The sequence below is a fragment of the Amblyraja radiata genome, chromosome 5 (genome assembly GCF_010909765.2).
Source record: "Amblyraja radiata isolate CabotCenter1 chromosome 5, sAmbRad1.1.pri, whole genome shotgun sequence".
Classification (NCBI taxonomy): Eukaryota; Metazoa; Chordata; class Chondrichthyes; order Rajiformes; family Rajidae; genus Amblyraja; species Amblyraja radiata.
In genome coordinates this window covers 53,730,889-53,756,807 of record NC_045960.1, presented here as the reverse complement: position 1 = coordinate 53,756,807, position 25,919 = coordinate 53,730,889, and the positions used below count along the sequence as shown (strand labels likewise).

General features: G+C 39.4%; 1 protein-coding gene across 1 annotated transcript; it reads left to right on the top strand.

Moving 5' to 3' along the window:
• Positions 1–95: 95 nt before the first annotated feature.
• echdc1 (ethylmalonyl-CoA decarboxylase 1) lies at positions 96–24,699 on the top strand. The gene is made up of 6 exons (XM_033021224.1): positions 96–433; positions 5,475–5,709; positions 9,139–9,281; positions 12,355–12,407; positions 12,911–12,991; positions 19,935–24,699. The coding sequence occupies exons 2-6, from the start codon at positions 5,493–5,495 to the stop codon at positions 20,338–20,340; spliced, it is 900 nt and encodes a 299-aa protein (XP_032877115.1). The 5' UTR covers positions 96–433; positions 5,475–5,492; the 3' UTR covers positions 20,341–24,699.
• Positions 24,700–25,919: the final 1,220 nt, after the last annotated feature.

The following is a 25,919-nucleotide window of genomic DNA, read 5'->3' as shown; positions in this document are numbered from 1 at the left end:
ATTACATGAATAAAGTCTATTTTGAAATGAAAAAATAAGCAGAGCAGCTACTGTGGTACAATGGAACCTGGCCCGGGAGCTTCCAGAGCGCGGAAGTCTCATTAGACCGGAGGCTTCCGGCTGCCGCCCCAATCTCTGACTGCAGCTGGCCGTGGCCGTCTGCAAACAATGCAAAACGAGAGCACATTTCAATATCAACCGACGGAGAATTGTAGGAGGAGCATATTGTCTTTGTGCAACATCTGGCCGTTTGACAAAGAGAAGGTGCCATTTAAACTTTGCTGTGTTTGAACAGATGAGTTTAAATCCCCCAGCGGCACTCTGGCATAACCTTGCCGGGTCCGGGTGCCTGAGGAAAGGTGGTGTCCTGGTGTGATCCTTGAATGTCCTTGTGCTGTATCTGCTGTGACTAAGGGTGAAAAAAAAACGCACGGTAAGAGTTTGCACCGCCCTTTATAGACAGCTGTTATTTACATGGACGCAAACACCTCCCCGTGTTTACTACGCGATTCAAGGCCTAGCAGCATTTGAAACTACATCCCGTCCGAACAGTCTGTCTGGATTACAATGCCAAGAATATATGCAATAGCGTAATAATATGCAAGAGTTCTGCAATAGTGCAGAACTCTTGTGTCACTTGTTTAGTGTCACTCCCAGCAATTACATTTTGGATATTCGCGCAATACAAATGTTAAAGAAAACTCTCATTTCAGCATTGATATTCCATTATAAAATAAATACCCACGGGAACATTTAATACACGTGCCATGTGTTCTAAAGCTATCTCTGAATAATAATTATTGTGCCAAAGTTGTGGTATAAACGCAACCTTAAAAATAACTTTATTGAATAAAAGTTTTTTCTTAAAGTCACTATTTTCATTTCCTACATTTAAAGAAAATGTTTTATATTGGTTTGAGGACATTGTAATCAAGTCAAACAATGCCCATCCACATCAGGATGGTATGAATGGTCTTCCCTAAGCAGATGCAGTCAGTTTTCCCCTCCAACTTGACGTTCTGATATTGAACAGCTTATACTTTCAAACCACTCACTTTCTCTAAGTTGAAGATCTAGTGAAAGCCATAGTTATAGAAACCCTGGTAGGTTAAAGCAACCCTGTCTTTTTTGATGGGATATAGGGAACTTATTTTATTAGTATGTATTTGTTCAATTCAACTTGGGCCCATTTGTTATTGGGTACACGATGACTGTTGGTACTGCTTCCTGTCCTTGTCCAAAACTCGTTTCATCAAAAAAAGACAAAGTAATGGAGTAACTCAATGGGTCGGTGACATCTCTGGAGTTTGTCCAGAGATTCTCATGGTTTTGTGAAGATTTGGGTTGGGACCCTGATTTAGACTGAATTTGGGTGGGGGGGGGGGGGGGGGGGGTCTGGAAGAGCGGAGAGGCAGGGCAAGGCCTGATTAGTGATAGATAGATACAAGGTTTTTTATAAATAGACTGAGGTTCGACAAGGCTTTTGATAAGTTGCTGCACTTGAGGCTGCTAAACAAGATGAGAGCCCATGGTATTAGAGGGAAATAACTAGCATGGATAGAAGATTGGCTGAATGGCAATCTTCAATTTTCATCTGTGTGGTCATGGTCAAGGTGTAGGCATGAGGAGGTGTCTGAGAGCTGGTGCCTGGCCTCAACACGGTAGATAGAGGTCAGCTTGCCAGACTACAACGGCATCTCCCTTATCGGCGGGTTTAATAACAATGTTGGGATTGTTGCTAAGTGAGCGGGAGGGCCGTGCATTCAGAGAGGGTGAGATTGGAATGGGTAAGGCGAGTGGAGAGGTCAAGACTCATCATTGGGAGGTAACAATTTTTTTTGTAGATGAGCATCTGCAGTTCCTTGTTTCGACTTCTCAAGTTTCATCAAGTTGGCTGCTAGTTTCCAACTTAGAGCAACTTTCATGTGGTTCATCTTTGACTATTCCCTTTATTTGAATTCTCAGAGGAAAGGTTTGCAACCAATATCATTTGCAAACCGTGCATTTCAAGAACTGTCCTGACTACACCTCTTCTCGCCTTGTTTCCATGAGAACTTCAATTTCATTCTTCCAGTGTTTCTGCCTGTGTTACAAGAGTTTCCACACCACTGCCACTGAGATGACTTTTTTGTCCTTAACTGTGCTTTTCTTGTTACTGTAATTTGCAAGGTTCTAAACCCCATCTCTCTTTCTGGCACATTTGTTCTCTCCTGCTTTTTGTTCCCCAATCGGAGCGGGTTGGGATTTTCTTTGTCCTCGCCTTCTTGCTATGCCTTCTTCCAGGCACAGCAGCAATTTATGTGCACTTTTTTCAATTTAGTGGATTATGACATTGCTCATGACATGGTGTCCTTGAAATCGGAGATACCGAATGTAAACTGAGCAACTACTTGGCAGAGCACTTCTGTCCAGTCGACAGAAGACTGAGCTACCTCTTACCTGTAACTTTAATATTCCATCCTACTCCAACTCTGATCTATCATTTGACTCTTACACTTTTTCAATAACCCAATATGTGTTTTTTTTTAAAGAAAACTGAATTGCTATGTTAGAGCCTTAAGGAGTTAACACTGAATTCAATCATTTTAAATAACCATTATTTAGAATGACACTAACCACAAATGCTGGCTGACTCAAAAGGTATTTCCTGCGTATTCTATTTTACTTCAGATTTCCAGTTCTTTGTTTCTCATGGTTCCAATAATTTTTTCTCTATCTTTATTCATTGATATTTACATCTTGTGTTTACATCTCCACCAAAAAGGTCAACTGCAATTAGCGATCCTTCAGTATTCTACCACTGGTATCATTCAGTCTCTTGGGTTCTACCATATTTCTGACATTCCATTTCTTCACTACTCCCCTCCCTCTTATGTACAACATCAAACACATTTGATAGCTCAAAGTTCCTAATTAGAGATTTTTCTTTTTAAATCGACTTGAAATATTAACTTATTTCCCACTCCTCAGATGCTACCAAACTGAGTATACCCAGCATCTCCAATTTTTCATATTTTTAACAGATCCAATAATTTTGCTTTGGAAGGAACTGCAGATTTAAACCAAAGATATACACAAAAAGCTGGAGTAACTCAGCGGGACAGGCCGCATCTCTGGAGAGAAGGAATCTGTGATGTTTTGGGTCGAGACCCTTCTTCAGATTGTAGAAACTAGAAACGTCACCCATTCCTTCTCTCCAGAGATGCTGCCTGTCCCGCTGAGTTACTCCAGCTTTTTGTGTCTATCTTCAAAATTTTGCTTTTCAAATAATGAGTTTGCCTGATGTGAAAAGTTTTGTTGGGGTTCTTAATGGAAACCAATAGTCAGAATTCTCCCGTGGGGAATTCCAGACAAACTCCAGTGATCTGTATAACTTATTACACTGTAGATCATTCAGAGTAAGCACGAAGTGGGTGAAAATATTACCTTTCATTCCAAAGCTCATTGACTGCATTGTCACTTAACAAGGTTTCCCAAAGTTTTTCTGTGATTTTGTTCAGCAAAATACAGTAAAAATGAACCATAGTTGATGAAAAGTTACTACGCAGTTTCAACTAGCAGCATTCTTGTTCAAATTAGAGGTTAAGCTTGTTTATTTAGCATTTATGTATGGGATACTGGTTTGTATCTCTTCTGCTGTGCAGCTTGTTGGACAATGAATTTCTAATATTACGTGATAGTCTAAGTGGCAAACATGGAAAACAATTTTATATGCTTGGCTTGAAAATCATTTTAAGAGGTCAGTTGCTCCTGAGAAATTGTAGATGCCAAATATTCTTAAATTTTGGTGTAAGTAGGATAATTGCAAAAATGCACGACCCATCCATTCTAAGCAGAACTAAATTTGAACAAAATGTGTAGGTAGGAACTGCAGATGCTTGTTTAAACCGAAGATAAACACAAAAAGCTAGAGTAACTCAGCGGGACAGGCAGCATCTCTGGGGAGAAAGAATGGGTGACGTTTCGGATCGAGACCCTTCTTCAGACTCAGTCACCCATTCCTTCCCTCCAGAGATGCTGCCTGTCCCGCTGAGTTACTACAGCTTTTTGTGTCTATCTAAAGTCGAACAAAATCTATCCAAGACCATAGGAAGAGGCAGAGAATTGTGGATGTAGCCCAGACCATCACACAAATCAACCTTCCTTCCATTGACCACATCTACATTTCATACTGCCTCACAAGGCTGCCAGCACAATCGTCTGAAGAATGGTCCCGACATAAAATGTCACTCATCCCTTTTCTCCAGAGATGCTGCCTGATCCGCTGACTTATTCCAGCACTTTGTGTCTATCTTCGGTATAAACCAGCAGTGTTCTTTGTAGTTCCATGTAGTTCTTTGTTTCTACAATTGTCTCACCCCTTTCACCACCGCTTCTTCCCTTTCTCATCAAACAGGAGATACAGATGTTTGAAACATACTTTCAGTTTCAGGAACAGTGTCTTCCCAACTGTTATCAGGCAACTGAATGGTCCTTTAATCGACATCCTATCTACCTTATTGGAGACCTTTGAATTTTCTTTCGTCAGACTCGTCAATATTAATACTTTGCACTAAATGTTGTACCCTTTATCCATTATCTGCGCACATCTTGATTGTATTCATGTATAATCTTTTCTTTGACTGGATAGTAAAGGGCCTGTCCCATTTGGCTGTCTTTCGCACGCCATTTACGCGATCTGCTAGCATGTGGGTAGCACATGGCTAGCGTGTGGGAAGCGTGGGAACGGGTGTATGGCGTGGTGTGGAGGAGTGTGGAGTGGCGTGGAGGAGTGTGGACTTCGTCCTGCACTAAGTCTTTGCGCGCCACCGGCCTGTCGCGAAACTGACGGCTAAAGTGGGACAGGCCCAAGACCCCGGCACGACGCAACGTCTCACCTCCAACAGCAGCAGAAGCAGGCAAACGATTGCTGAGCTCGGCCTGGGATTCACGGCCGTTGCGGATCCGGATCCGCTCCCACCCCTACTCCCAGAGCGGGACCAAGACGATTGGAGATAGACACAAAATGCTGGAGTAACTCAGCGGGACCGGCAGCATCTCTGGAGAGAAGGAATGGGTGATGTTTCTGGTCAAGACCCTTCTTTCAGACTAAAGAAGAGTCTCGACCCGGAACATCACCCATTCCTTCTCTCCAGAGATGCTGCTGGTCTCGCTGAGTTACTCCAGCATTTTGTGTCCATCTTCAAATGACATCACACGCTCCAGACGGCTATGCGGACGCATGATGACGCGCGCGACTGTCGCGGACCGTCACTATCGGCCTGTCGCGTAAGTGACGGCCCAAGTGGGACAGGCCCTTAAGCAAACAAATGCTTTTTCACTGTATTTTGGTACAATAAACTAAACTGGGTGATTTGTAAAATGGGTGATTTTTTTTAGACTACAATTTGTTGAATAGAGAACAGAAAAAGGAGGGGGGAATAGGGGTGATTTTATGGCAAAAAAAACTGCCTTTATTATTTACTTATTTTCAGTGTTGAGTGGAAATAGCTATGCTCCGCGTCTACAAGTGTGTGCTTCGCAGCCTGAGAAACCGAATACTACCACAGAGAAGTTTGTCTACATATACATCTGTGTACAGAGTGAATGAAGATGATATCAAGGAAAAACTCGAGCAGCTCCATGGTGGGAGTATTGATTTGCAGAAAGACCAAAACGGGATTGCCACCATGATCATAAACAACCCCGAGCGAATGAATGCATTTTCAGGTATGATGCTGTTATTTTCTGAAATAGAGGACAGGCTCCTCATCTCTTTCTTAGAAAATTGTTCTTGGTTCCTATTATCTGTGGTGAGGTCTCCTTACAGGTTGTATCAAAATGCAAAGAGAAATGTTCAAAGAGTGATCCACTGCATATAATTCAATAGAATGTGAAATCCCCAATCCTGTAGCTTAATGAGGTGGATGTTAATGGGCCAAAACATACTATCTGCTGGCTAACAGTTGTGGAGAGAATCCTTCGGAAGAAAGGTCTCGACCTGGAATTGTCACCCATTCCTTCTCTCCAGTGATGCTGCTTGTTCCGCTGAGTTACTCCAGTTTTTTGTGTCTACGGTTTAAATCAGCATCTGCAGATCCTTCCTACATGTAACTGATGTGGCGGCTTGTACATTGTTGAGTCTAAGAGTAGTCTCGCGACTCGTTTCGCCAAACATTTGTGCTCGGTCCACCAAGACCTCCTGGATCTACTGGTTGCTAACCATTTCAATGCCTCCGTTGCCAGAGTGAGGCTGAGTCTACACGCAAACCGGAGGAACAGAACCTCATATTCCGCTTGGGTAGCTTACAACCCAATGATATAAATTTTGAATTCTTCAATTTCAGGTCACCAAAGACTGTATTGGATCTCCTTTTCTGCCGCAAAGGAGTAATAAACCTTTTGTGAAGAGGGCTTTGTGGAAGTGTGTCCATAAAATGGCAGAAGTTTACACTGAGAGTGAAAGTGTAGTTCAAAGCATAGTTTCGGTCATATATCTAAATAAAGAAAACTTTGAGAGTGAGTCAGCAATAGTTGATCAGGACAGTACATTGAAAGGTATAATAATAATAATAATAATACATTTTATTTATGGGCGCCTTTCAAGAGTCTCAAGGACACCTTACAAAAATTGAGCATGTATAGGAAAAACATGTAAGGGGAATAAAATAAATAGTAGAGACATGACTAGTACACAAAGTAAAGACAGAATTCAATACAAAACACAGCATGAGGCAATTAATGCACAGATGAAAAGGGACGGGGACGTGGGGCTAAGGATAGGCAGAGGTGAAGAGATGGGTCTTGAGGCGGGACTGGAAGATGGGGAGGGACACGGAATTGCGGATCAGTTGGGGGAGGGAGTTCCAGAGCCTGGGAGCTGCCCTGGAGAAGGCTCTGTCCCCAAAACTGCGGAGGTTGGACTTGTGGATGGAGAGGAGACCGGCTGATGTGGATCTGAGGGACCGTGAGGGTTGGTAGGGGGAGAGGAGGTCAATGAGATATGTGGGGGCCAGATGGTGGAGGGCTTTGTAGGTGAGGACCAGGATTTTGTAGGTGATCCGGTGGGAGACGGGAAGCCAGTGAAGTTTTTTGAGGACTGGAGTGATGTGATGCCAGGATTTGGTGGTGGATGGGCATTGATTGGCACTTAAAGAAATAATCCATGTGTTGCAAAAATAAGATTTATCGACGGCACTAAGGCTCAAAAGGTAAAATAATTCATCTATGGTTGTCAATAGAAAGTACAAATAGTTTTTTTTTAAAAAGAGGCTGATACGGTTGCCAGAAATGGCCATAGTGCTGAAGTTTTGGAACATTTTACGTCGGCAAGGGAGGGCCAAGAAATTAGTAAAGAAAATAAAATAAAGGCACAATAAACTGTAAGAACGTCTGTAGGTATGGAAAAAGGAAAAATGTCATTAGGGCAAGTGGTGACTGAGGGGAGACTTTGTAAAGGAGAATAAAAGCAGAGTAGTTTGTGTCTGTCTTCAGTGAAGAAGATACACAAAAACCTACCAGATAGATTAAGAGAATCAAGGGACTGGTGAGAACGAGTAACTGGAAAGGTAAGTATCAGTCCAAACAAATACTAGAAAACTTGGTGAGGTTGAAACCTGATAAATCCTAAGGATCCAATGATCTACATCCAAGAATTCTAAGGAGATTGGTTCATAGATCCTGAATACTCTGGTTATCATCTTCCAAAGTTCTACACATGCTGGAATCGTTCCTGGATTACAGTGCAGCAAATTCAACCTCGTATTTAACCATGGGGGGAGGGAGAAGGTGCAACTTACGGGTGATCACATGTGCCGATTTACGTTGGGCCATATTTGTGAGGGTTTTAATGTTGTTATAGGAGAGTCTTATTGTAGTCGTAAAGACCCTTGATGACATTGCACACAGTTTTATGTATGGTTTTGCTTCCCTTAAGAAAAGATGTAGTCACCAAGAGGAGATAGTGGTAGAGATTCACTTGGCACATGACAGAGAAGGCAGGTTTGCTGTATGATGAAAGATTGTGAAGACTGGGACTGTGCTTTCGAATTTAGAATGAGAGAATATCTCATTAAGTCTTACAAAGTTCTTAAAGCGTTTAATAGGCTGGACAGGGAAGCTTATTTCCTCTAGCTGAAGAGTTTAAGACCTGAGGCACAATTTCAGAATAAATAATAAACATTAGGTCTGTGATGTTGACTGATCCATCCAATTACATGTATATGTACACTGTCTTCTGATAGTCTGGGTCATCTTATTGTCAAGGCAGTTTCAAGATGGTAGAAGTAATGTTGACTGGAGATTTTGAATGCATTAATCTAGCTCTATAGAGTAAAAACCAGGGTAGGACTTCAAACCTGTGTACAACTCAAACTATCACAGAGAGTAGGACTCTGGAGAGTGTTATATAATAGGAACCTAGCAGTACAAGAACATAATTATCTGAAAGTGGTGTCCCAGGTAAAGAAGACCTGACTTACTGGACTTCATCAGTCAGGGCACTGAGCATGGAAGGTGGGACATTATGTTACAGTTCAAGTCATTGGTGAAGCCCGACTTGAAGTATTGTGTTCAATTTTTGGTCACCCTGGCATAGAAAAAATGCCTTTAATGGGGAATGCGTGTAGAAAAGATTCATGATTAGGTTACGAGGACTTGAGGGACTGGGTTAGAGTGAGTGATTGAGGAGGCTAGGACTTTTTCTTGGAACATTGGAGACTGATTGGTGATCTTACAGACGTGTATAAAATCATGTGGGGTCAGATGGGGCGAATGTACAGTCTTTTTTTCCCTGGGGTTTGAGAATCGGGAACGAAAGGGCATAGGTTTAAGGTGAGAGTGGAAAGACCTAATAAGAAACTGAGTGGCAACTTTTCACGCAGGTTGATACATACATGGAACAAACAGTCAGAGGAAGTGGTAGAGGCACGTACGATAAAATTGAAAAGACATTTGAAAAGGTACATTGCGATATGTATGAACAGTTTGGTGGGATATGGGTCAAATATGGGCAAATGGGACTAACTTAGATGGGCATCTTGGTCAGCACGCACCGAAGGGCCTGTTTCTATGCTGTATGCATCTGATTCTAATGCTCAATAGATATGTTTTTGGCACAATTTTAATTTGTTTTTAAAAGGCTCTGTTTTCTTTTACAAGGGACAATGATGTTGGATTTCCGGGATAAGGTAGAAGAGCTGGAGCATTGGACTGATGGGAAAGGTCTCATCTTACGAGGTGCAAATAATACGTTTTGTTCTGGCTCTGATCTAAGAGCAGTAAAAGCAATATTAAATCCGGAGGTAAGTGAATGGCACTTCAGACTCATTATTAGTTCACTCCCAATTACTTACATGGGAGTGGTTGAAAGTAAAGGCAATGAGTGTGCTGCCTGTCCATACTTATAGGTCTCTCTTTCTTGACTGGGGAATGTAATGTTTCAAGATATTTTTCAAATGTTTTGTAGACAAATGTCATGCATAAAATCAGTTTATATCATACAATTTCTATGATAAATATGCTCTCCCCCCCCATTATATTTAGCAATGACTGAATAACATCTCTGCACTCTGGTAATCTTTCATCACATTGTGCAAATGCAGGGAATCGGAAAGGATATGGACAAAAATTTACATTTGATTTAATTTTATTTTAATGTTATACATTTCTGACCTGCACATTTCATAATCTTTAGTTGTATTAACCATATAACCATATAACAATTACAGCACGGAAACAGGCCATCTCGGCCCTACAAGTCCGCGCCGAACAATTTTTTTTTTTTTCCCTTAGTCCCACCTGCCTGCACTCATACCATAACCCTCCATTCCCTTCTCATCCATATGCCTATCCAATTTATTCTTAAATGATACCAACGAACCTGCCGCCACCACTTCCACTGGAAGCTCATTCCACACCGCTACCACTCTCTGAGTAAAGAAGTTCCCCCTCATGTTACCCCTAAACTTCTGTCCCTTAATTCTGAAGTCATGTCCTCTGGTTTGAATCTTCCCTATTCTCAAAGGGAAAAGCTTGATCACATCAACTCTGTCTATCCCTCTCATCATTTTAAAGACCTCTATCAAGTCCCCCCTTAACCTTCTGCGCTCCAGAGAATAAAGACCTAACTTATTCAACCTATCTCTGTAACTTAGTTGTTGAAACCCAGGCAACATTCTAGTAAATCTCCTCTGTACTCTCTCTATTTTGTTGACATCCTTCCTATAATTGGGCGACCAAAATTGTACACCATACTCCAGATTTGGTCTCACCAATGCCTTGTACAATTTTAACATTACATCCCAGCTTCTATACTCAATGCTCTGATTTATAAAGGCTAGCATACCAAAAGCTTTCTTTACCACCCTATCTATATGAGATTCCACCTTCAAGGAACTATGCACAGTTATTCCCAGATCCCTCTGTTCAACTGTATTCTTCAATTCCCTACCATTTATCATGTACGTCCTATTTAGATTTGTCCTGCCAAGGTGTAACACCTCACATTTATCAGCATTAAACTCCATCTGCCATCTTTCAGCCCATTTTTCCAAATGGCCTAAATCACTCTAGACTTTGGAAATCTTCTTCATTATCCACAACACCCCCTATCTTGGTATCATCTGCATACTTACTAATCCAATTTACCACCCCTTCATCCAGATCATTGATGTACATGACAAACAACAAAGGACCCAACACAGATCCCTGAGGCACCCCACTAGTCACCTGCCTCCAACCCGACAAACAGCCATCCACCATTACCCTCTGGCTTCTCCCATTCAGCCACTGCTGAATCCATCTTGCTATTCCTGCATTTATACCCAACAGTTTAACCTTCTTAACCAACCTTCCATGAGGAACCTTGTCAAAGGCCTTACTAAAGTCCATATAGACAACATCCACTGCTTTACCCTCGTCAATTTCCCTAGTAACCTCTTCAAAAAATTCAAGAAGATTAGTCAAACATGACCTTCCAGGCACAAATCCATGTTGACTGTTCCTAATCAGACCCTGATTATCCAGATGCTTATATATATTATCTTTAAGTATCTTTTCCATTAATTTGCCCACCACTGAAGTCAAACTAACAGGTCTATAATTGCTAGGTTTACTCTTAGAACCCTTTTTAAACAATGGAACAACATGCGCAGTACGCCAATCCTCGGGGACTATTCCCGTTTCTAATGACATTTGAAATATTTCTGTCATAGCCCCGGCTATTTCTACACTAACTTCCCTCAATGTCCTAGGGAATATCCTGTCAGGACCTGGAGACTTATCCACTTTTATATTTTTCAAAAGTGTCAGTACTTCTTTTACTTTGAAACTCATAGTATCCATAACTACTCTACTAGTTTCCCTTACCTCACATAATTCAATATCCTTCTCCTTGGTGAATACCGAAGAAAAGAAATTGTTCAATATCTCCCCCATCTCTTTTGGCTCTGCAGATAGCTGCCCACTCTGTTTCTCCAATGGACCAATTTTTTCCCTCGTTATCCTTTTGCTATTAATATAGCTGTAGAAACCCTTTGGATTTACTTTCACCTTACTTGCCAAAGCAACCTCATATCTTCTTTTAGCTTTTCTAATTTCTTTCTTAAGATTCTTTTTACATTCCTTATACTCCTCAAGCACCTCATTTACTTCATGCTGCCTATAATTATTGTAGATCTCCCTCTTTTTCCGAACAAGATGTCCAATTTCCCTTGAAAACCAGGGCTCTTTCCAATTTTTACTGTTTCCTTTCAACCGAACAGGAACATAAAGATTCTGTACTCTTAAAATTTCCCCTTTAAATGTCCACCATTTCTCTTCTACATCTTTCCCATAAAACAAAATGTCCCAGTCCACTCCTTTTAAATCATCTCGCATCTCATCAAAGTTAGCCTTTCTCCAATCAAAAATCTCAACCCTAGGTCCAGTTCTGACCTTCTCCATAATTATATTGAAACTAATGGTATTGTGATCACTGGACCCGAAGTGCTCCCCAACGCATACCTCCGCCACCTGTCCCGTCTCATTTCCTAACAGGAGGTCCAGCACTGCCCCTCCTCTAGTAGGTACCTCTATGTATTGCTGCAAAAAACTATCCTGCACACATTTTACAAACTCCAAACCATCCAGCCCATTTACAGAATGTGTTTCCCAGTCTATGTGTGGAAAGTTGAAATCTCCCACAATCACTACCTTGTGCTTACTACTAATATCTGCTATCTCCTTACATATTTAAGGAGTTTACGTATTAATTTGTTGACATTTTAGTGAAATTATAAAAAAGACACAAGCAAAGAAATTAAACATCAATAAGACCTAACAAAACTCTCATTGCAGTATCAATTAGAAATTATAGCTTTTGTATTTTCCTTCCAGGATGGATTGAAGATGTGCATGTTTATGCAGAACACCTTGACAAGGCTACTGAGGTACAAATATATAATTACAAAATAACACAATTAATGGAGTCTGGTTGATGTTTAAATTCTGTTTTATATTCCATCATTGTAGCTATTTTGTTTTAAATATATACTGTAGGATGAATTTGAATTCTACAAGCTTTTTAATCAAACAAGCCAGTTTTTGTTGCCTACTTTGGTTTAAGTAGTGTAGATAAAGTTGGTATTAATGAGGTGGGCATGGTGTAGATACTGTGATGCCTATATCCCCTATGGTCCCATGCAATACAGTATCTATTCGGTTTACCTACCTGATTTTTATTTATTTCCAGATGAGAGCAGGGCTCTCGGGTGTAATTGTGAATTAACTTGAAATTGATTTTTCATGGCCATGGTTATATTTCTGTAGTCATTTATCCTGTTACCTTAAGCAGAAGTTAAATTATTGCACGATGGAAAGTGTATTTGTATGTGTTTAGTTAATTTTGGACTGGTTCAGAAGTCTATTAACTTTTCTAACATTCCCAGTGCAGACTACCTCTGATCAGTGTTGCTTTAGTCCAAGGGAGGGCGTTGGGAGGAGGAGCAGAAGTTACTACAGCATGTGATTTCAGGTAATTAGCAAAAAATGTTTTTAAATATTGCCACCATGAAAAGAACATACAAAGCAACCTAATTGTATTTCAAACTTGGTGGCATTCCACATTAATAACTTTGGATAACAGAATGTTACTCAAATATGTTTAGCATAAACTAGAGTTAATTTATAATGTTTATTCTACTCAGTAAATCCAGATTTCAATGAAGATTTCCTTCAATCATTGTCAAAAGTCTTGTTCATTGTCAGAAATGTGAAAAATATTTGTGTTGACTTCTAGTTTTGATCACATGGAAAGCAGCAGATAACATTTGCTGGAAACTAGACCATTCTTGGTGACTGTTTTTATACTTGGATCTGGTAAAGGTTGCAAATTCGAAAGAATGTTTTGAATTTAAAATTTCAGACATTTTCTATAAAAAGTGCTGCCGCCTTGCTTGCCAATTGTAGATCTTTATGATAAGCATTTTGGATTAAAGAATTATAGGGAGAAAAGAAGAGTTGCAAAAAAGAGGATATTTAGGGGATCGAAAGGAAGATATGCTTTGGTATAGCAAACCATTTTTAGGCAACAAAATAAAATCGGTGATTTTGTTTTTGTTTGTTCTAAACTGCATCAAATGCATCCATGTTGAATTGCAAGCACTGACTGCACAACAGGTTTTTTTAAATTAAGTGTGCCAGTTTGTTGATTAGTTCTTTTGCCTGTGTCATATGGATGCAATTTGTATCCCTGAAATTTGAGCAGAAGTAAAACTTGACTGAGGCTCCAATGCAGTCTGCCAGAACTTTTGCATGAAATTTTAAACCAAGTCTCTGACTGTTCTCTAAAGTGGTCATCAAAAATCCCATTGACAAAAAAAGGATTAATTGATTATAAAGCGTTTTGTGGCATTTTGAGATATAAATAAAAATGTCACGTTGATGTCTCTATCGAGTCATATAGCATGTCTGGTCCTTTGCCCCGAATCATCCATGTCAACCAAGATGCCGATCTTTATTAATCGCTATTCCAACCTGTGTTCCTGTGCAAATGCTTTTTAAACTTTGTGATTGTCCCCACCTCTACTACCTCCTCTGGCAATTTACTCTGCATACCCACCACCATCTGTATGGAAAAACATGCCTCTCAGATCTCCTTTAAATATTTCCCCTTTCACCTTGAGTCTACAACCTCTAGTTTTGCCCGTCCCACTTAGGAAACCTGAACGGAAACTTCTGGAGACTTTGTGCCCCACCCAAGGTTTCCGTGCGGTTCCCGGAGGTTTTTGTCAGTCTCCCTACCTGCTTCCACTACCTGTAACCTCCGGGAACCGCACGGAAACATTGGGTGGGGCGCAAAGTCTCCAGTGGGACAGGGGCGACTCTGTAATCTTTTGATTTCCTTCACTGACTAATTATTACTTTCAGAGGATTTTTTATGGTTTTAGAAAAAAAGAAAACTTGGGCAGAATTAGATAGAAAATCCATCTTACATTGCTCAATAAAAGTATTTGTAGAATTATTTATTTTAAACACTTTCTTTTTCTAGTTCGTTTAGGTTATCCAGATAGTTTGTGTTTTTTGGTGGCAAGGAGATGCAGAGAATGGTACAGACTTGACCAAGTGAAAGATTTCACTAGTTTGTAAATTTGTCATTGTTTATCACCTCAGTGGAAAGGCTCGCCAGTAAAATGAACAGTTGTACATGCAAAACAGTGAGTAGTTTACTGCACAGAAATCTAATTGATTTATAGCAAATTAAATCTAGCAGTGAATATGTTTATGCTTGTACCATAGTTAAGTAAATATAGTTACTGAAAAGCAAAATTGATCTTTCATTAAAATCACAGCAGCTGGGCATGGTGTAGCTTCAAGTATTGAATCATGAGAATTTGCAATAGAATTATGTAACACATGGGATCCAATTGCTGTACAACAAACAGCAATGCCGTATTATATATTGTTGTGATATCTTAACAGCATAGTACAGACATAGTAGCTACCTTTCCAAATTTAGGACAGAGTTGAAAGTTTAGTTTCTTGTTCACCTAAAGTAAGTGCAGTTTAGAAAATGTTACATTACTGTTATTTCTTTCCAATTGTATGTTTATAAGTTTTGTTTAGAACAAGCTTATTAAATTGTGAATATGCATACAGTATTTATCTGATTAGATAAGAACAGTGAGGTATTTGGCTTCAAGAGCACTATTTATTGTTAGTTGTAGATCACTAATGTATTTCATCTGTTGATTACTTGAAATGAAAATAAATATACCTGTAACTTATTTGCTGGTAACTTCAAGGAAGTGGCCAAATGTATTTTATAATATGCATAAAAGTTGCAGTTCAACTTGGTGACCATTTTTAATTTGAGGAATATTCAGAAAGTTGGAATTATGAAGACACATGCTGACTGTGGCTTTTTAACCAAATTAGGATTTTTACACAATTTGCATTAAAACAACACTTACAATTGAATAGTTGTAGACTTTTTATTTTATTTTATTTTTTTTAAATTAGAAGCAGTGTACAAAAGTATAAACCACGGCATATGACATAATACATTTATCGTACAGCTTCAATTTTAATTTTAGCAAAGATGAAATAGAAAAAGGGAGAAAGAGCAAGAAAGAAAGAAAATGAAAGAAAAAGTGAATGTGTAAGAATAGAACCCCTAAACTACCAAATAGGTGTAGGTGAAGAGTGGGTAAGTAAAAGAAATAGGAAAAACGTAAAGAAATAAAAAGACAAAAACAGCAAAAAAACACAAAAAGTGATGATAGACCTGCTTCATTTCTCTCCCCACCCATCACCCAGTCCGTAAGTCGGTTTAATTCAGAAGTTGTGTTGCACCATACTATCCTTGTAATGAATCAATGAATGGAATCCATGTCTTCGAGAATTGCTCTGGTTTTCCTGCTAAGAATTTTGGAAACGTCATCCCGTCACTCATTCCTTCTCTCCAGAGATACTGCCTGTCCCGCTGAGTTAAAGAGTGCCCACGGTAGACTCACGAGTCACTATGGTAAACTAACGGGCTACTACGTTCTTACAACGAGTTTAAAAGTTTAAAATTTTTACTTCAAGAGTAAATTTGACTCGTGGAAATCTTTCATCATGTTGAAAGATTTTCACGAGTTAACAAGTTTCCCGAGTACCTGCCGTTAGCGTTACGAGTTCCGACGTTCCCGCTAAGTTAATTCTACGTGATTACCACGAGTTTGATTTGTTTTAAACTCGGGATCACCCGTGGGTGGACCCGCACCGTGAGACAGGGCTTTTACCCTTCCACCACGCTTGAAATGGCTTCATAGTACTTTCTTGATTCCCACATGATTCTTTTTCATTGTGTCCTGCTCTTTTCCAGTCACACATCTTTTTCCTTAACAATTCTTTGTAAAACCATAATTATTTGCAGCCCAGAGAAAGATTATTTGACTCTTCAAGTCCACAACAGCTAGGAAAAGTGCTAAACTGATCTCCCCAGCTCTTGGTCCATAACATTATTGTTACTTCGCAGACAATGGGCATCTGCTGCTCTCTTGATGGGGGGGGGGGAAACAATCTTCTGGCTATTCCAACTTGAATTTGTACCTTCTGGTTATTGACTGCAATGTTAATGGAAATAGGTCATCAAGGGGATGGATGAGGGCAGGGCAGTGGACATTGACTATAAAGGTTTTAGCAAGTCCTTTGACAAGGTGGGCTGTCTGGAACGTTTTGATTGCAGGAATCCAAGGTGAGCTAGCTGATCAAATTCAAACTTGGCTTGGAAGAAGGTGTCAAAGGGTAGTCATGGAAGATTTTTTTCTGATGTGATGCCTGTGATGAGTGGTGTGTTACAGTCGCTTTTTTCCTGGGTCTACTGTTTGTCACAAGATCTTGAGGGACACGTATAAAGTGAAAATGTTCCATCTTTTCCCTAGAATAGAGAATTATTACATTAGATGGCATAGGCTTAAAGTGAGAGGGGAGAGAATTGACAGGATCGTCAAGGGCAATTTTTCACAAAGTGGTTGGTCTGTATTTAGAACAAGCTGCTAGACAATGCTAAGGAAATGGATATTATGACTTTTACAAGATTTCTGAACATTTATATGGGTATGAAGATTTAGAAAGCTATGGGCCAAATGGAGGCAAATGGCCACAGCCCAGAATGGCAAGTTGGATTGCACGGACAAGGCGGGCTGAAGGGCTTGTTTATGCTGTGTAGCTCTAACTCTGGGTCTGACTGCTATCTAACTTAGAGATAGTGCGGAAACAGGCCCTTCGGCCCACCGAGCACTGACCAGCGATCCCCACACACTAACATGATCGTACACACACCAAGGACAATTTACAATTATACCAAGTCAATTAACCTGCAAACCTGTACGTATTTGGAGTGTGGGAGGAAACCGGAGATCACGGAGGAAACCCACGCAGGTTACGGGGAGAACGTACAAACTCAATTTAGACAAACACCCATGGTCAGGATCGAACCCGGGTCTCTGGCGCTGCAAGGCAGCAACTCTACCGCAGCGCCACTGAATCTCGTCATCTGATGCACCTTAAGCAAATCTACTCTCAACGTTCCCCATTCTAAAGTAAGTAACTACTGTCCAGCCTCTCCCCTCAATACCAGTGATTCTATCCAGACAATATATTCATTAATCTCTATTCCCTCACTATTGCTTTCTGTAAAGGGGTGACTCCAGAACAAGATGTAATTGTAACATTGCCTGTTTGTTCATAACATAATATGGCTTGTGTTTATCACAATATATCTCCGATATAATAAAATATCTCGTGTTTCCGATATTCCTGGATTAAATAAAGGGAGAAGTCTTAACCTCTGTGAAATGAATCATTCATGCTGCCCATGTACTTCTTATTCCATTTTCCTCTGCCCTACCTTGACCATCCATCAAATATTTCAGATTGGGGGAATTTGAACTAAATTCCTTTCTTTATACTGCAGATTCATCTCTGTTTGAAGCTGTGGCAGGTTTGAGTCACACGGTTATGGGTTATGTGGCCAGAGACCTGGCCACAAAGTCTTGGCTGATACTCCAATGTGATACTGAGGGAATAAGTGAGTTTGGTATCTCGCGCGCACAATGAATCATGGGATTTGTCAAAGGTCATTCGAGATAAACAAAGTACAAACAAAGATTTTTTATCATCTTCAAACTGTTGAAACATATTCTTTGGCAAGGTGAAGAACAATAATGTATTTCACAAATTTCAGAGCGGTCTTGGATACTTTCTCATGCACATGTTATATTTTATTACCCACACTACTTATCTGTCCTCTTCCGATTCTATGGTTTACTAAATAAAGAATATTTATTGACAACACTGTTACCCAATGAGTTGAAGATATTGCAAGGCATAGTGCTCTCGATCAATGGTCTACCAGAGGGGGAAACAAGGTTAATTTACACAAAAGTTATTTTGAAATGCCAAAGTCAGGCAGCAACTATCCCCACCGGAGAGGCTGCAAACACCACCCCCCCACAAACATGTGCAAACGTGAACAGCTCTCTGTGGGGTGAGGGAGGGATGTAGCATCCTATCTATCTCCAAACGCAGGTCACTAGGTCCAAAGTCAACGAGGCAAAGCGGGGAAACCTGTGACTTGGGTAAAACAGCAGCCATGCAGGACATTTTGATACGTCCACTGAGGTGGGTTCCCCACAACGCAAATCTTGCCTGTGCCAACATGCCGATGCTGAAATATACTCTTTATGTCGGGATTACTATTATGCTTAGTCTAAGCGGCTCCTATGAGGGTGGAAATGTGGAAGAAAATAGTAAGTTTATGTAGCAGTTAAGTCTCTGTGAGCTGAGCTCATTCTCCACCTCTGAGAGCCCCTACTGATTGCTTGCCTTCATGGTTAAATATTTATTCTGCTGCAGCAGCCACCAGCCACCAGTAGGTATTAATCAGAAGGCCTGTGTGATTAGCCCAACTAATCTTCTTCCTCGACTTGACTAGCCCTAAGCTAATTGTAGCAAATCAACTGATTAGTCAGGAGACTCATGACCAAGTTTTGTACTACACGACTTTACTTCAGAAGTCAACAAACATGCTTACAGCCCGTGGCCGTGGACTAGTATAGTAAGAGGTGAAAACCCCACAAATACTTTTCATATTATCTATTGATAGTTATAGAAATCATACATTTCATGCCATTCTCTCCTCCCCCCTCCAAACAAAACAATAAAAAATGGTTGTCATTCATCACGATCTCGCTCACTCACCGAAGCAGGCCAGCAAGCGACCAAGGAAAAGCCAATAAAACCACCAAAATTATCGTAGTTTTGTACAAATGAACCATAAGTGCACCTAGTTAATAGTTTTGAAAGCAGTATTTTCTTACCTCGAAGAAGCAAAACTGGAAAAAACGTGTGAAACGCAGGGCAAAACAATTATTGATCGCAAAGTATACACACAGTAGCTCAGTTGGCGAGAATGTTTACCCCGAATGACCCATGACCTGGGCAAACTCACGCGTTGTAATACCGAACTCGCTGATACTGCATACTCTTTCACATGCATCTTGAAACTCATGGGCTTGCCTCTAGATTTTCAACAATATAAAAAGTCCAATGGTATTTTAAAGACAGGAGAGCTATTCCTGGTTCTCTGACGAACATTTAACCTTCAACTAACATCATATAAAGTTACTTGTCTGTATTACATTACTGTTTTATCAGCACTGATGGGTTGATTAGCTGTATTAAACGTAATAATACTTCTATCAAATGAATAGCTTCATTGCAAAGTTTGCTTTTGTATCATGGTGCAGGCTGCTGATATGTATGGGTTACAGCTATGTTTTTAATGTAGAAAAGCATCTTGTCGTCTCATCAGCAGGAAAATAGTTCAGAAATGTCTCGGTAGCATTAAATATTCTTTTTCTGCTTTAATTCTCTTGGTACCAAACAGTTATTTGTTAACTCATGTTTCATGTGTGCTTTTGTTTTAACAGACTCATGACTTCAGGAAGTGATATCTGCTTTATTCACAAGCTTATGGGATTGGTACCAGGATGGGGTGGAGCAACCAGGCTGATTAAACTGATTGGATATCGGAATGCTCTTAAACTGTTGAGCAGTGCCCAACATGTGGAACCTGCAACGGCGTTGAATATTGGGCTGGTTGATGAAATTTTAGTATCCTCGGATGAGGAAAGTTCCCTTAAAGAAGCTCAGAATTGGCTGAATCAATACATTAAGGGATCTTCACAAGTTATCAGAGCCATTAAGAATGTGGTGGTTTCAGGGAGAGAACTGTCACAAGAAGAGTCACTGAAAAATGAAAAGATCATATTTGGTACTTTGTGGGGCTCACCCGCTAATCTGAAAGCTTTGGCTCAAAGAACCAAGCATAAGTAGGCAAATCAAACTTTCTAACATACCAATCAGCCTGTTGACTAAAAAAGATAGATTGCAGTGTATTGCTATTTTACATTATCAACTGTGACATGACATTTACCATATTTCTCATCAATGTAGTGCCTAACATTGTAAAACATTCCAGGATGCTGCAGAGGACTATTAACATTTAAGTAACATTTAACTTTGAGACACAAACAGATATAAGACATATGGCCATCCAGGAGGGGTATTTAGAATCTCTGGTGCAGATTAAATAATCTGCTGGAGTGGCAATATGTGGTGGGTCTTGTTTTTTTAAAGTGGGAGCGAGATTAGGTAATGAATGAACCAAACTTAATACAAGTTAGGACAGTAAGTGACATTTTAATTTTTAACTACACTTTATTTACTCTCTGGTTTAAAAAAAAAACAGCAATCCAAATTTGCTGTAAACCATCACTCCAATTTAAAATAATCAATGCTTATAAAATTCTCTTGGATGTCCTGAGGATGTGCAAGGCACTGTATGGATGTAGGTTATTTATTTAATCCTTGAATATAAAATCTACAGTAGTCATAGAACATTTATACTATGGTACATTTCTTCTGAGTGAGTTATTGTGCCATTGTGTGAACTTGGTCTCTTTATATCCGTTTTAACAATTAAAAAAACTAGTGCTGGTATCATTTGCGATATATTATTTACTGTAACTGGCTCTTGGATTTGGCACACAGCTCCATTAAAATTAAAATTAAAATATATCGACATTATAGCTACATAACTAAACTGCATTCAATTACACACATCCCAGGAAAACACTTTATTTCCAGAAGAGCAGGGAATGTTTTACTACTGGCTTTGAGATTGGCAGGATGCAATTAAGGTTGTAGCAGATTTAGGGAGTGCCTACACTGTTGAAAGACCATCTATCTAAATCTGGCTGTATATGTTAAGCATTTTATGATTTTAATTAAAGTTTAAATAATCCGTTTTTTTTTTGTCTTTTCTTTCTTATAAGGGCTTGGTTTATTGGATGCTGCTAGCCTTTTCCCTACTTAGAAAATCTAGATATTTAAATCATAGGATAAAATATATTCACTGAATATTGTGAACCTTTTTAATTCGCTCCTTGAGATGCAGCATGTGCGGAAACACTGAATATATCCACTCATGAGATAGATAGAAATTTGGGGTGGGGTGGAGCGGTGAGCACAAAGGGAAAGATGGAAAGTGAGGGTAGAACTGGGTAGAGGGTTGCTGCTCAGATAAGCCACTGGAAAGTGCTGCAACAGAATATAATAGAGATTCTGATGACTCCTAACCCGACATCATAATGGTAAAAGATTATTGTATGCAAATAAAGTGTATGTATGGGATGTATGTATATTATCAATCTCCAGACATTGTTTCAAGTTACTTAGCTGATATGGATATTGTGCTGCCTTCATGTGCTTCATTCTACTAAGCACTTGAACACCCAAAAAGTGATTTGCACGAGCTACAAGATTAACTTGATTATCCTTGTGGATCCTAACTTGTTACATGCCTGTTCCAAGGACACCAAGTTCTTTGTCTGTTTTATTATATCAGAAGCTGATAATGCCTGATTTAAATTGGTTGCAGAAATGCTGAAGTTTGGCATATGACTATGACTGTTGTATCAAGCTGTTCCAGCTGGCTCTTGTACTGTGTCTTCTTCTCCCTCTTCCATCATTCACTCTCCTTTTGCATGTAGTCTATTTTCTTAGCATTGATTATGATATGCTTATCAGGAAAGCCAACATGTTGGGGTTTTGAAAAGATCTGATAACAGTAGCTATAGAAAAAATATTTCCACTTGTGGGGAAGTTTGAAAAAAAAGGCAGTAAATATAAGAATACTTAGTTAAAATATAGAATTCAAGAGCAATTTGTTTTAATATGGTGATCAGAACTGCATATAATATTCCAAGTGTGATCTAACCAAGATTTGGGACAAGTTTAGCATAACCACTGCTTTCAAAATTCTTTCAGCAGAATTGCTAATTTGTCATTGATTTGAAACATTAACTGCTTTTTCCTGACAATCTGAGTGTTTCCAGCAATTTTTCAAGTATGGCTTAAGAATCTTAGTCAAACAGCATGGATACGGGCCTTACGAGTGTGGACCAATGTGCATTAATCCCATCTTCCAACATTGGTCCACAGCCTTCTATAGCTAGGCGATTCAAGTCCTCATCTCGACACTCCTTAAATACTGTCAGTGAGTCTGCTTCAACCAATCTATCGGAAAGTGTATTCCAGATACTCATCACTCTCTGTATGAAAATAATTCTCCTCGCATTCCCTCTAACTCTTATCACTTATCCTAAATCTTTTCCAAGCTTTATCTATCTCTGATATGGCATCCTTTGTTTTCTATACCCCTTTGTAATTTTATATACCTCATTTACATTCCCTCATAACCTTCTCTGCTCCAGTATCTCATAAAATGAAATGCTCCATCCCTAGCCACTTGGTGAAATTCCTCTCCAGAGCTATCGCATCTGTGTGGAATATGGACTTAAAAATGGCATAAATGGATTTTATAGGCAAACTGGATAAACATAAGACAAGCATGTGTAAGGTTCTGTTGATGGAGTAAGGTTGGGAGTGGGCTCATGGAGCGCACTAATGTAAGTAAGTAATATTGCAATAAACAACAAAGGATTGCCAAGCAAGTAACCAAACACATCTGCCAGGGCAACAAATGATTCTCTCTTCACTATGGTAGAAATTTAAAGAGCACAAAGAAATAAAAATGAGTTTCGATAAAAATCAACATGGTTAAAACATACAGACTTAAGTTTTAGTTTAGGGACACAGCGCGGAAACACGCCCTTTGGTTCATCGAGTCCGAGCCGACCTAGCGATCCACGTATGCTAGCACTATCCCACACACTAGGGACAATTGACAATCTTTACCAAAGCCAATTAACCTACAAACCTGTATGTCTTTGCGGTGTGGGAGGAAACCGGAACACCCGGAGAAAACCCACGTGGTCAAGGGGAGAACGAGATTGTACAAACTCCATACAGGAGTACTCAGTCAGGATCGAACCTGGGTCTCTGGCGCTGTAAGGCAGCAATTCTACTGTTGTGCACCGTGCCGCTCCTCTATGCTTGATTTGTGGCATTCTGTAAGGTAAACTAAAGGGTAATACAGGAAGCTAGATCTATAAGCTTGACATTGATTTGCATGAAAATTCCCTTCTTACCAAACCTTCCCTTAAATACAATCTCCACGAGTCGCATCAACTACTCTCTCGTTCAGATCAATAACATTCTCATCACACTGCTTAAAGAAGTTACTTCTAGATTCCTTACTGAATTTCTTGATGATTCTTACAATTATAGACTCAAGTTATGTTCTTTTCAACAAGTGAAAATGGTCTTTCTACATCACTTAAAACCCTTTCCAAATTTTATATACCTTTTTCAAGTCACCATTCAACTGTCTTTTATGAAGAAAAATGAGAGGCAGTCTGTTCTTTCCTGAAGTATATTTCTAGAATCATTCTCAAATCGGCGCTGTACCCACTCCAGTCCTATTTTAACCATGTAATATTAAGGCAACCAGAACTGTACACAACTGAATCGACAACAGAACTGGCAGCAAGATCTAACTAAGTTTCAATATAGGTCTAGCCTGGCTTCTTTATTATTTTAATTCTTTCATCAAAGCTGATGAACACTTCATCTAAGTCGCAACACTGAGATCCCTTTGTTCTCTACCCCACTTGTGTCCAGCTATGTTTAAGGATAATTTTGTCTAAACCTGTATAGATAACTATCCTCCATAGTATTATTCTGGATGAACTTTATTTGGAAATGTGGTTTTCACTTTATACATTGTTAGCCAAGTAATGTATTCTCCCTACATCTCATTTTTCCATGTTGTACTTAATTTGTCCACTTATTAATGTACTTCTCTTATTTGCTGCAGTCATCCTCAGTATTGACTGTACCTCTCCAATTTGGAAAAATCTACAAATGTAGATTAAAAATAAAAATTATAGTATGAATCATTAATATAAATTGTGAATAGTGATTCCAGCATTAATCTCAGGAAACACCATTACCTTTCTCCATCCACTGTGAAAAGCTGTCCTTCCCATGTCCACTCTTTGTTTTCTGTCCTGAAGCCGGCTAGCAATCTATTCTGCTGCTCGTTCCGATTCCACATTCCCTGACTTTTTCCATTAGTCGATCATGGATCTTTTTTCAAAATCTAGATTTTATATTTACAGTATCTGTTGATCAAACTCAATGACAGTCAATTGTGGTGAATAAGACTGATTTTTATGTATGCTACTATTCTTGCTGAAAGTTTTCAAATAAATTGTACTTGTTAGGAAACGTTGTTGTTATCTCTTTTGTTTCGGGTCGAGTCAGATTTTTCTACTACATAATAGATTGTAGTGTCACACATCCTAAACTATTCAAAGTCATTGTCAACAATGCTTTTTAAAAAGGGAAAACAGAAATATTGAATGGGAATAGAAACTTAACCTAAATCAGAGGATTTAAAGTTATGGTCACTGGGAGTTAATTTCTTTGCTTTTCTTTCCTTCAAATTTAACTTTCTGCCACAATTGGAATTAGTAACAAAGGCTGTGCATCATCTCAGGCTGTTGAATGATAGTAAGGATATTGGAAGTTATCCAATTATTCCTGATGCAATTAGAAAATGATCAGCTAAATCACTCATTCACCAGTACTTGGACACACCCCTCTAATTCAACCGATAAAGGGATAATAGGGAGGTTGCACGGCAGTCGGGTCACGACCCGTGACCCGTACTGTTGCTATGCTACGTCAACTGGAGTACACGCGATGAACTTCAGGTAAGCACTGACCATTGTTTCCAGCGTAGCGGGACTGTTAAAACCCGCCAAAATGGTACAAAAAGAAAACGCCTCTGAAGCAAAATTTATCATTACATTTTTTTTAATCGCAAACCATACGTGGGTTTTAAGTTACATTTTACTCAGATGCAAGCCAAGGAATGGGATAATTGTTAGCTGTTAATTGGACATAATCAACCTCAGCAAATTGACAATATCCTATTGAAATTGAGTTTTTAAGCTGTCAGGACATTTTATTATTTGCCAAAATATACATCTCAATAGCATGATAGAAAACTTATTTTTCCACACACCACTCGTAAGTCTGGAGATTTTTTAAAATAAATTTAGCTTCAGAAGCGTTTTCTTTTTGCATGTAAAAACCCACTTCAGAACCATGGGCGATTTTAAAATTTTACAGCCAGGTTTATCACTTCTGATACTTTTTAGATACCAAAGGAATCAAGAAAAAACTGTTGATGAAATGCAGTGAGCAAACACGATAATTCCCAATATTTTCAACCTCGATATCTGCACGGCCAATGTTCGCCAAGCACTTTAGTTGTTGTCCCTTCAGCTCTCGCTTTTCTTTACCTTCATTTCTCTTCACTTTTGGAATTCTGAAGTAGGATAGATCTCGCACGGTTACCCCGACTTCCACAATTATTTACAGCGCAAAAATTCACCATTTTGGTGGTTTTTAACAGGTAGGAAAGTACGCGTTTCGTGTAT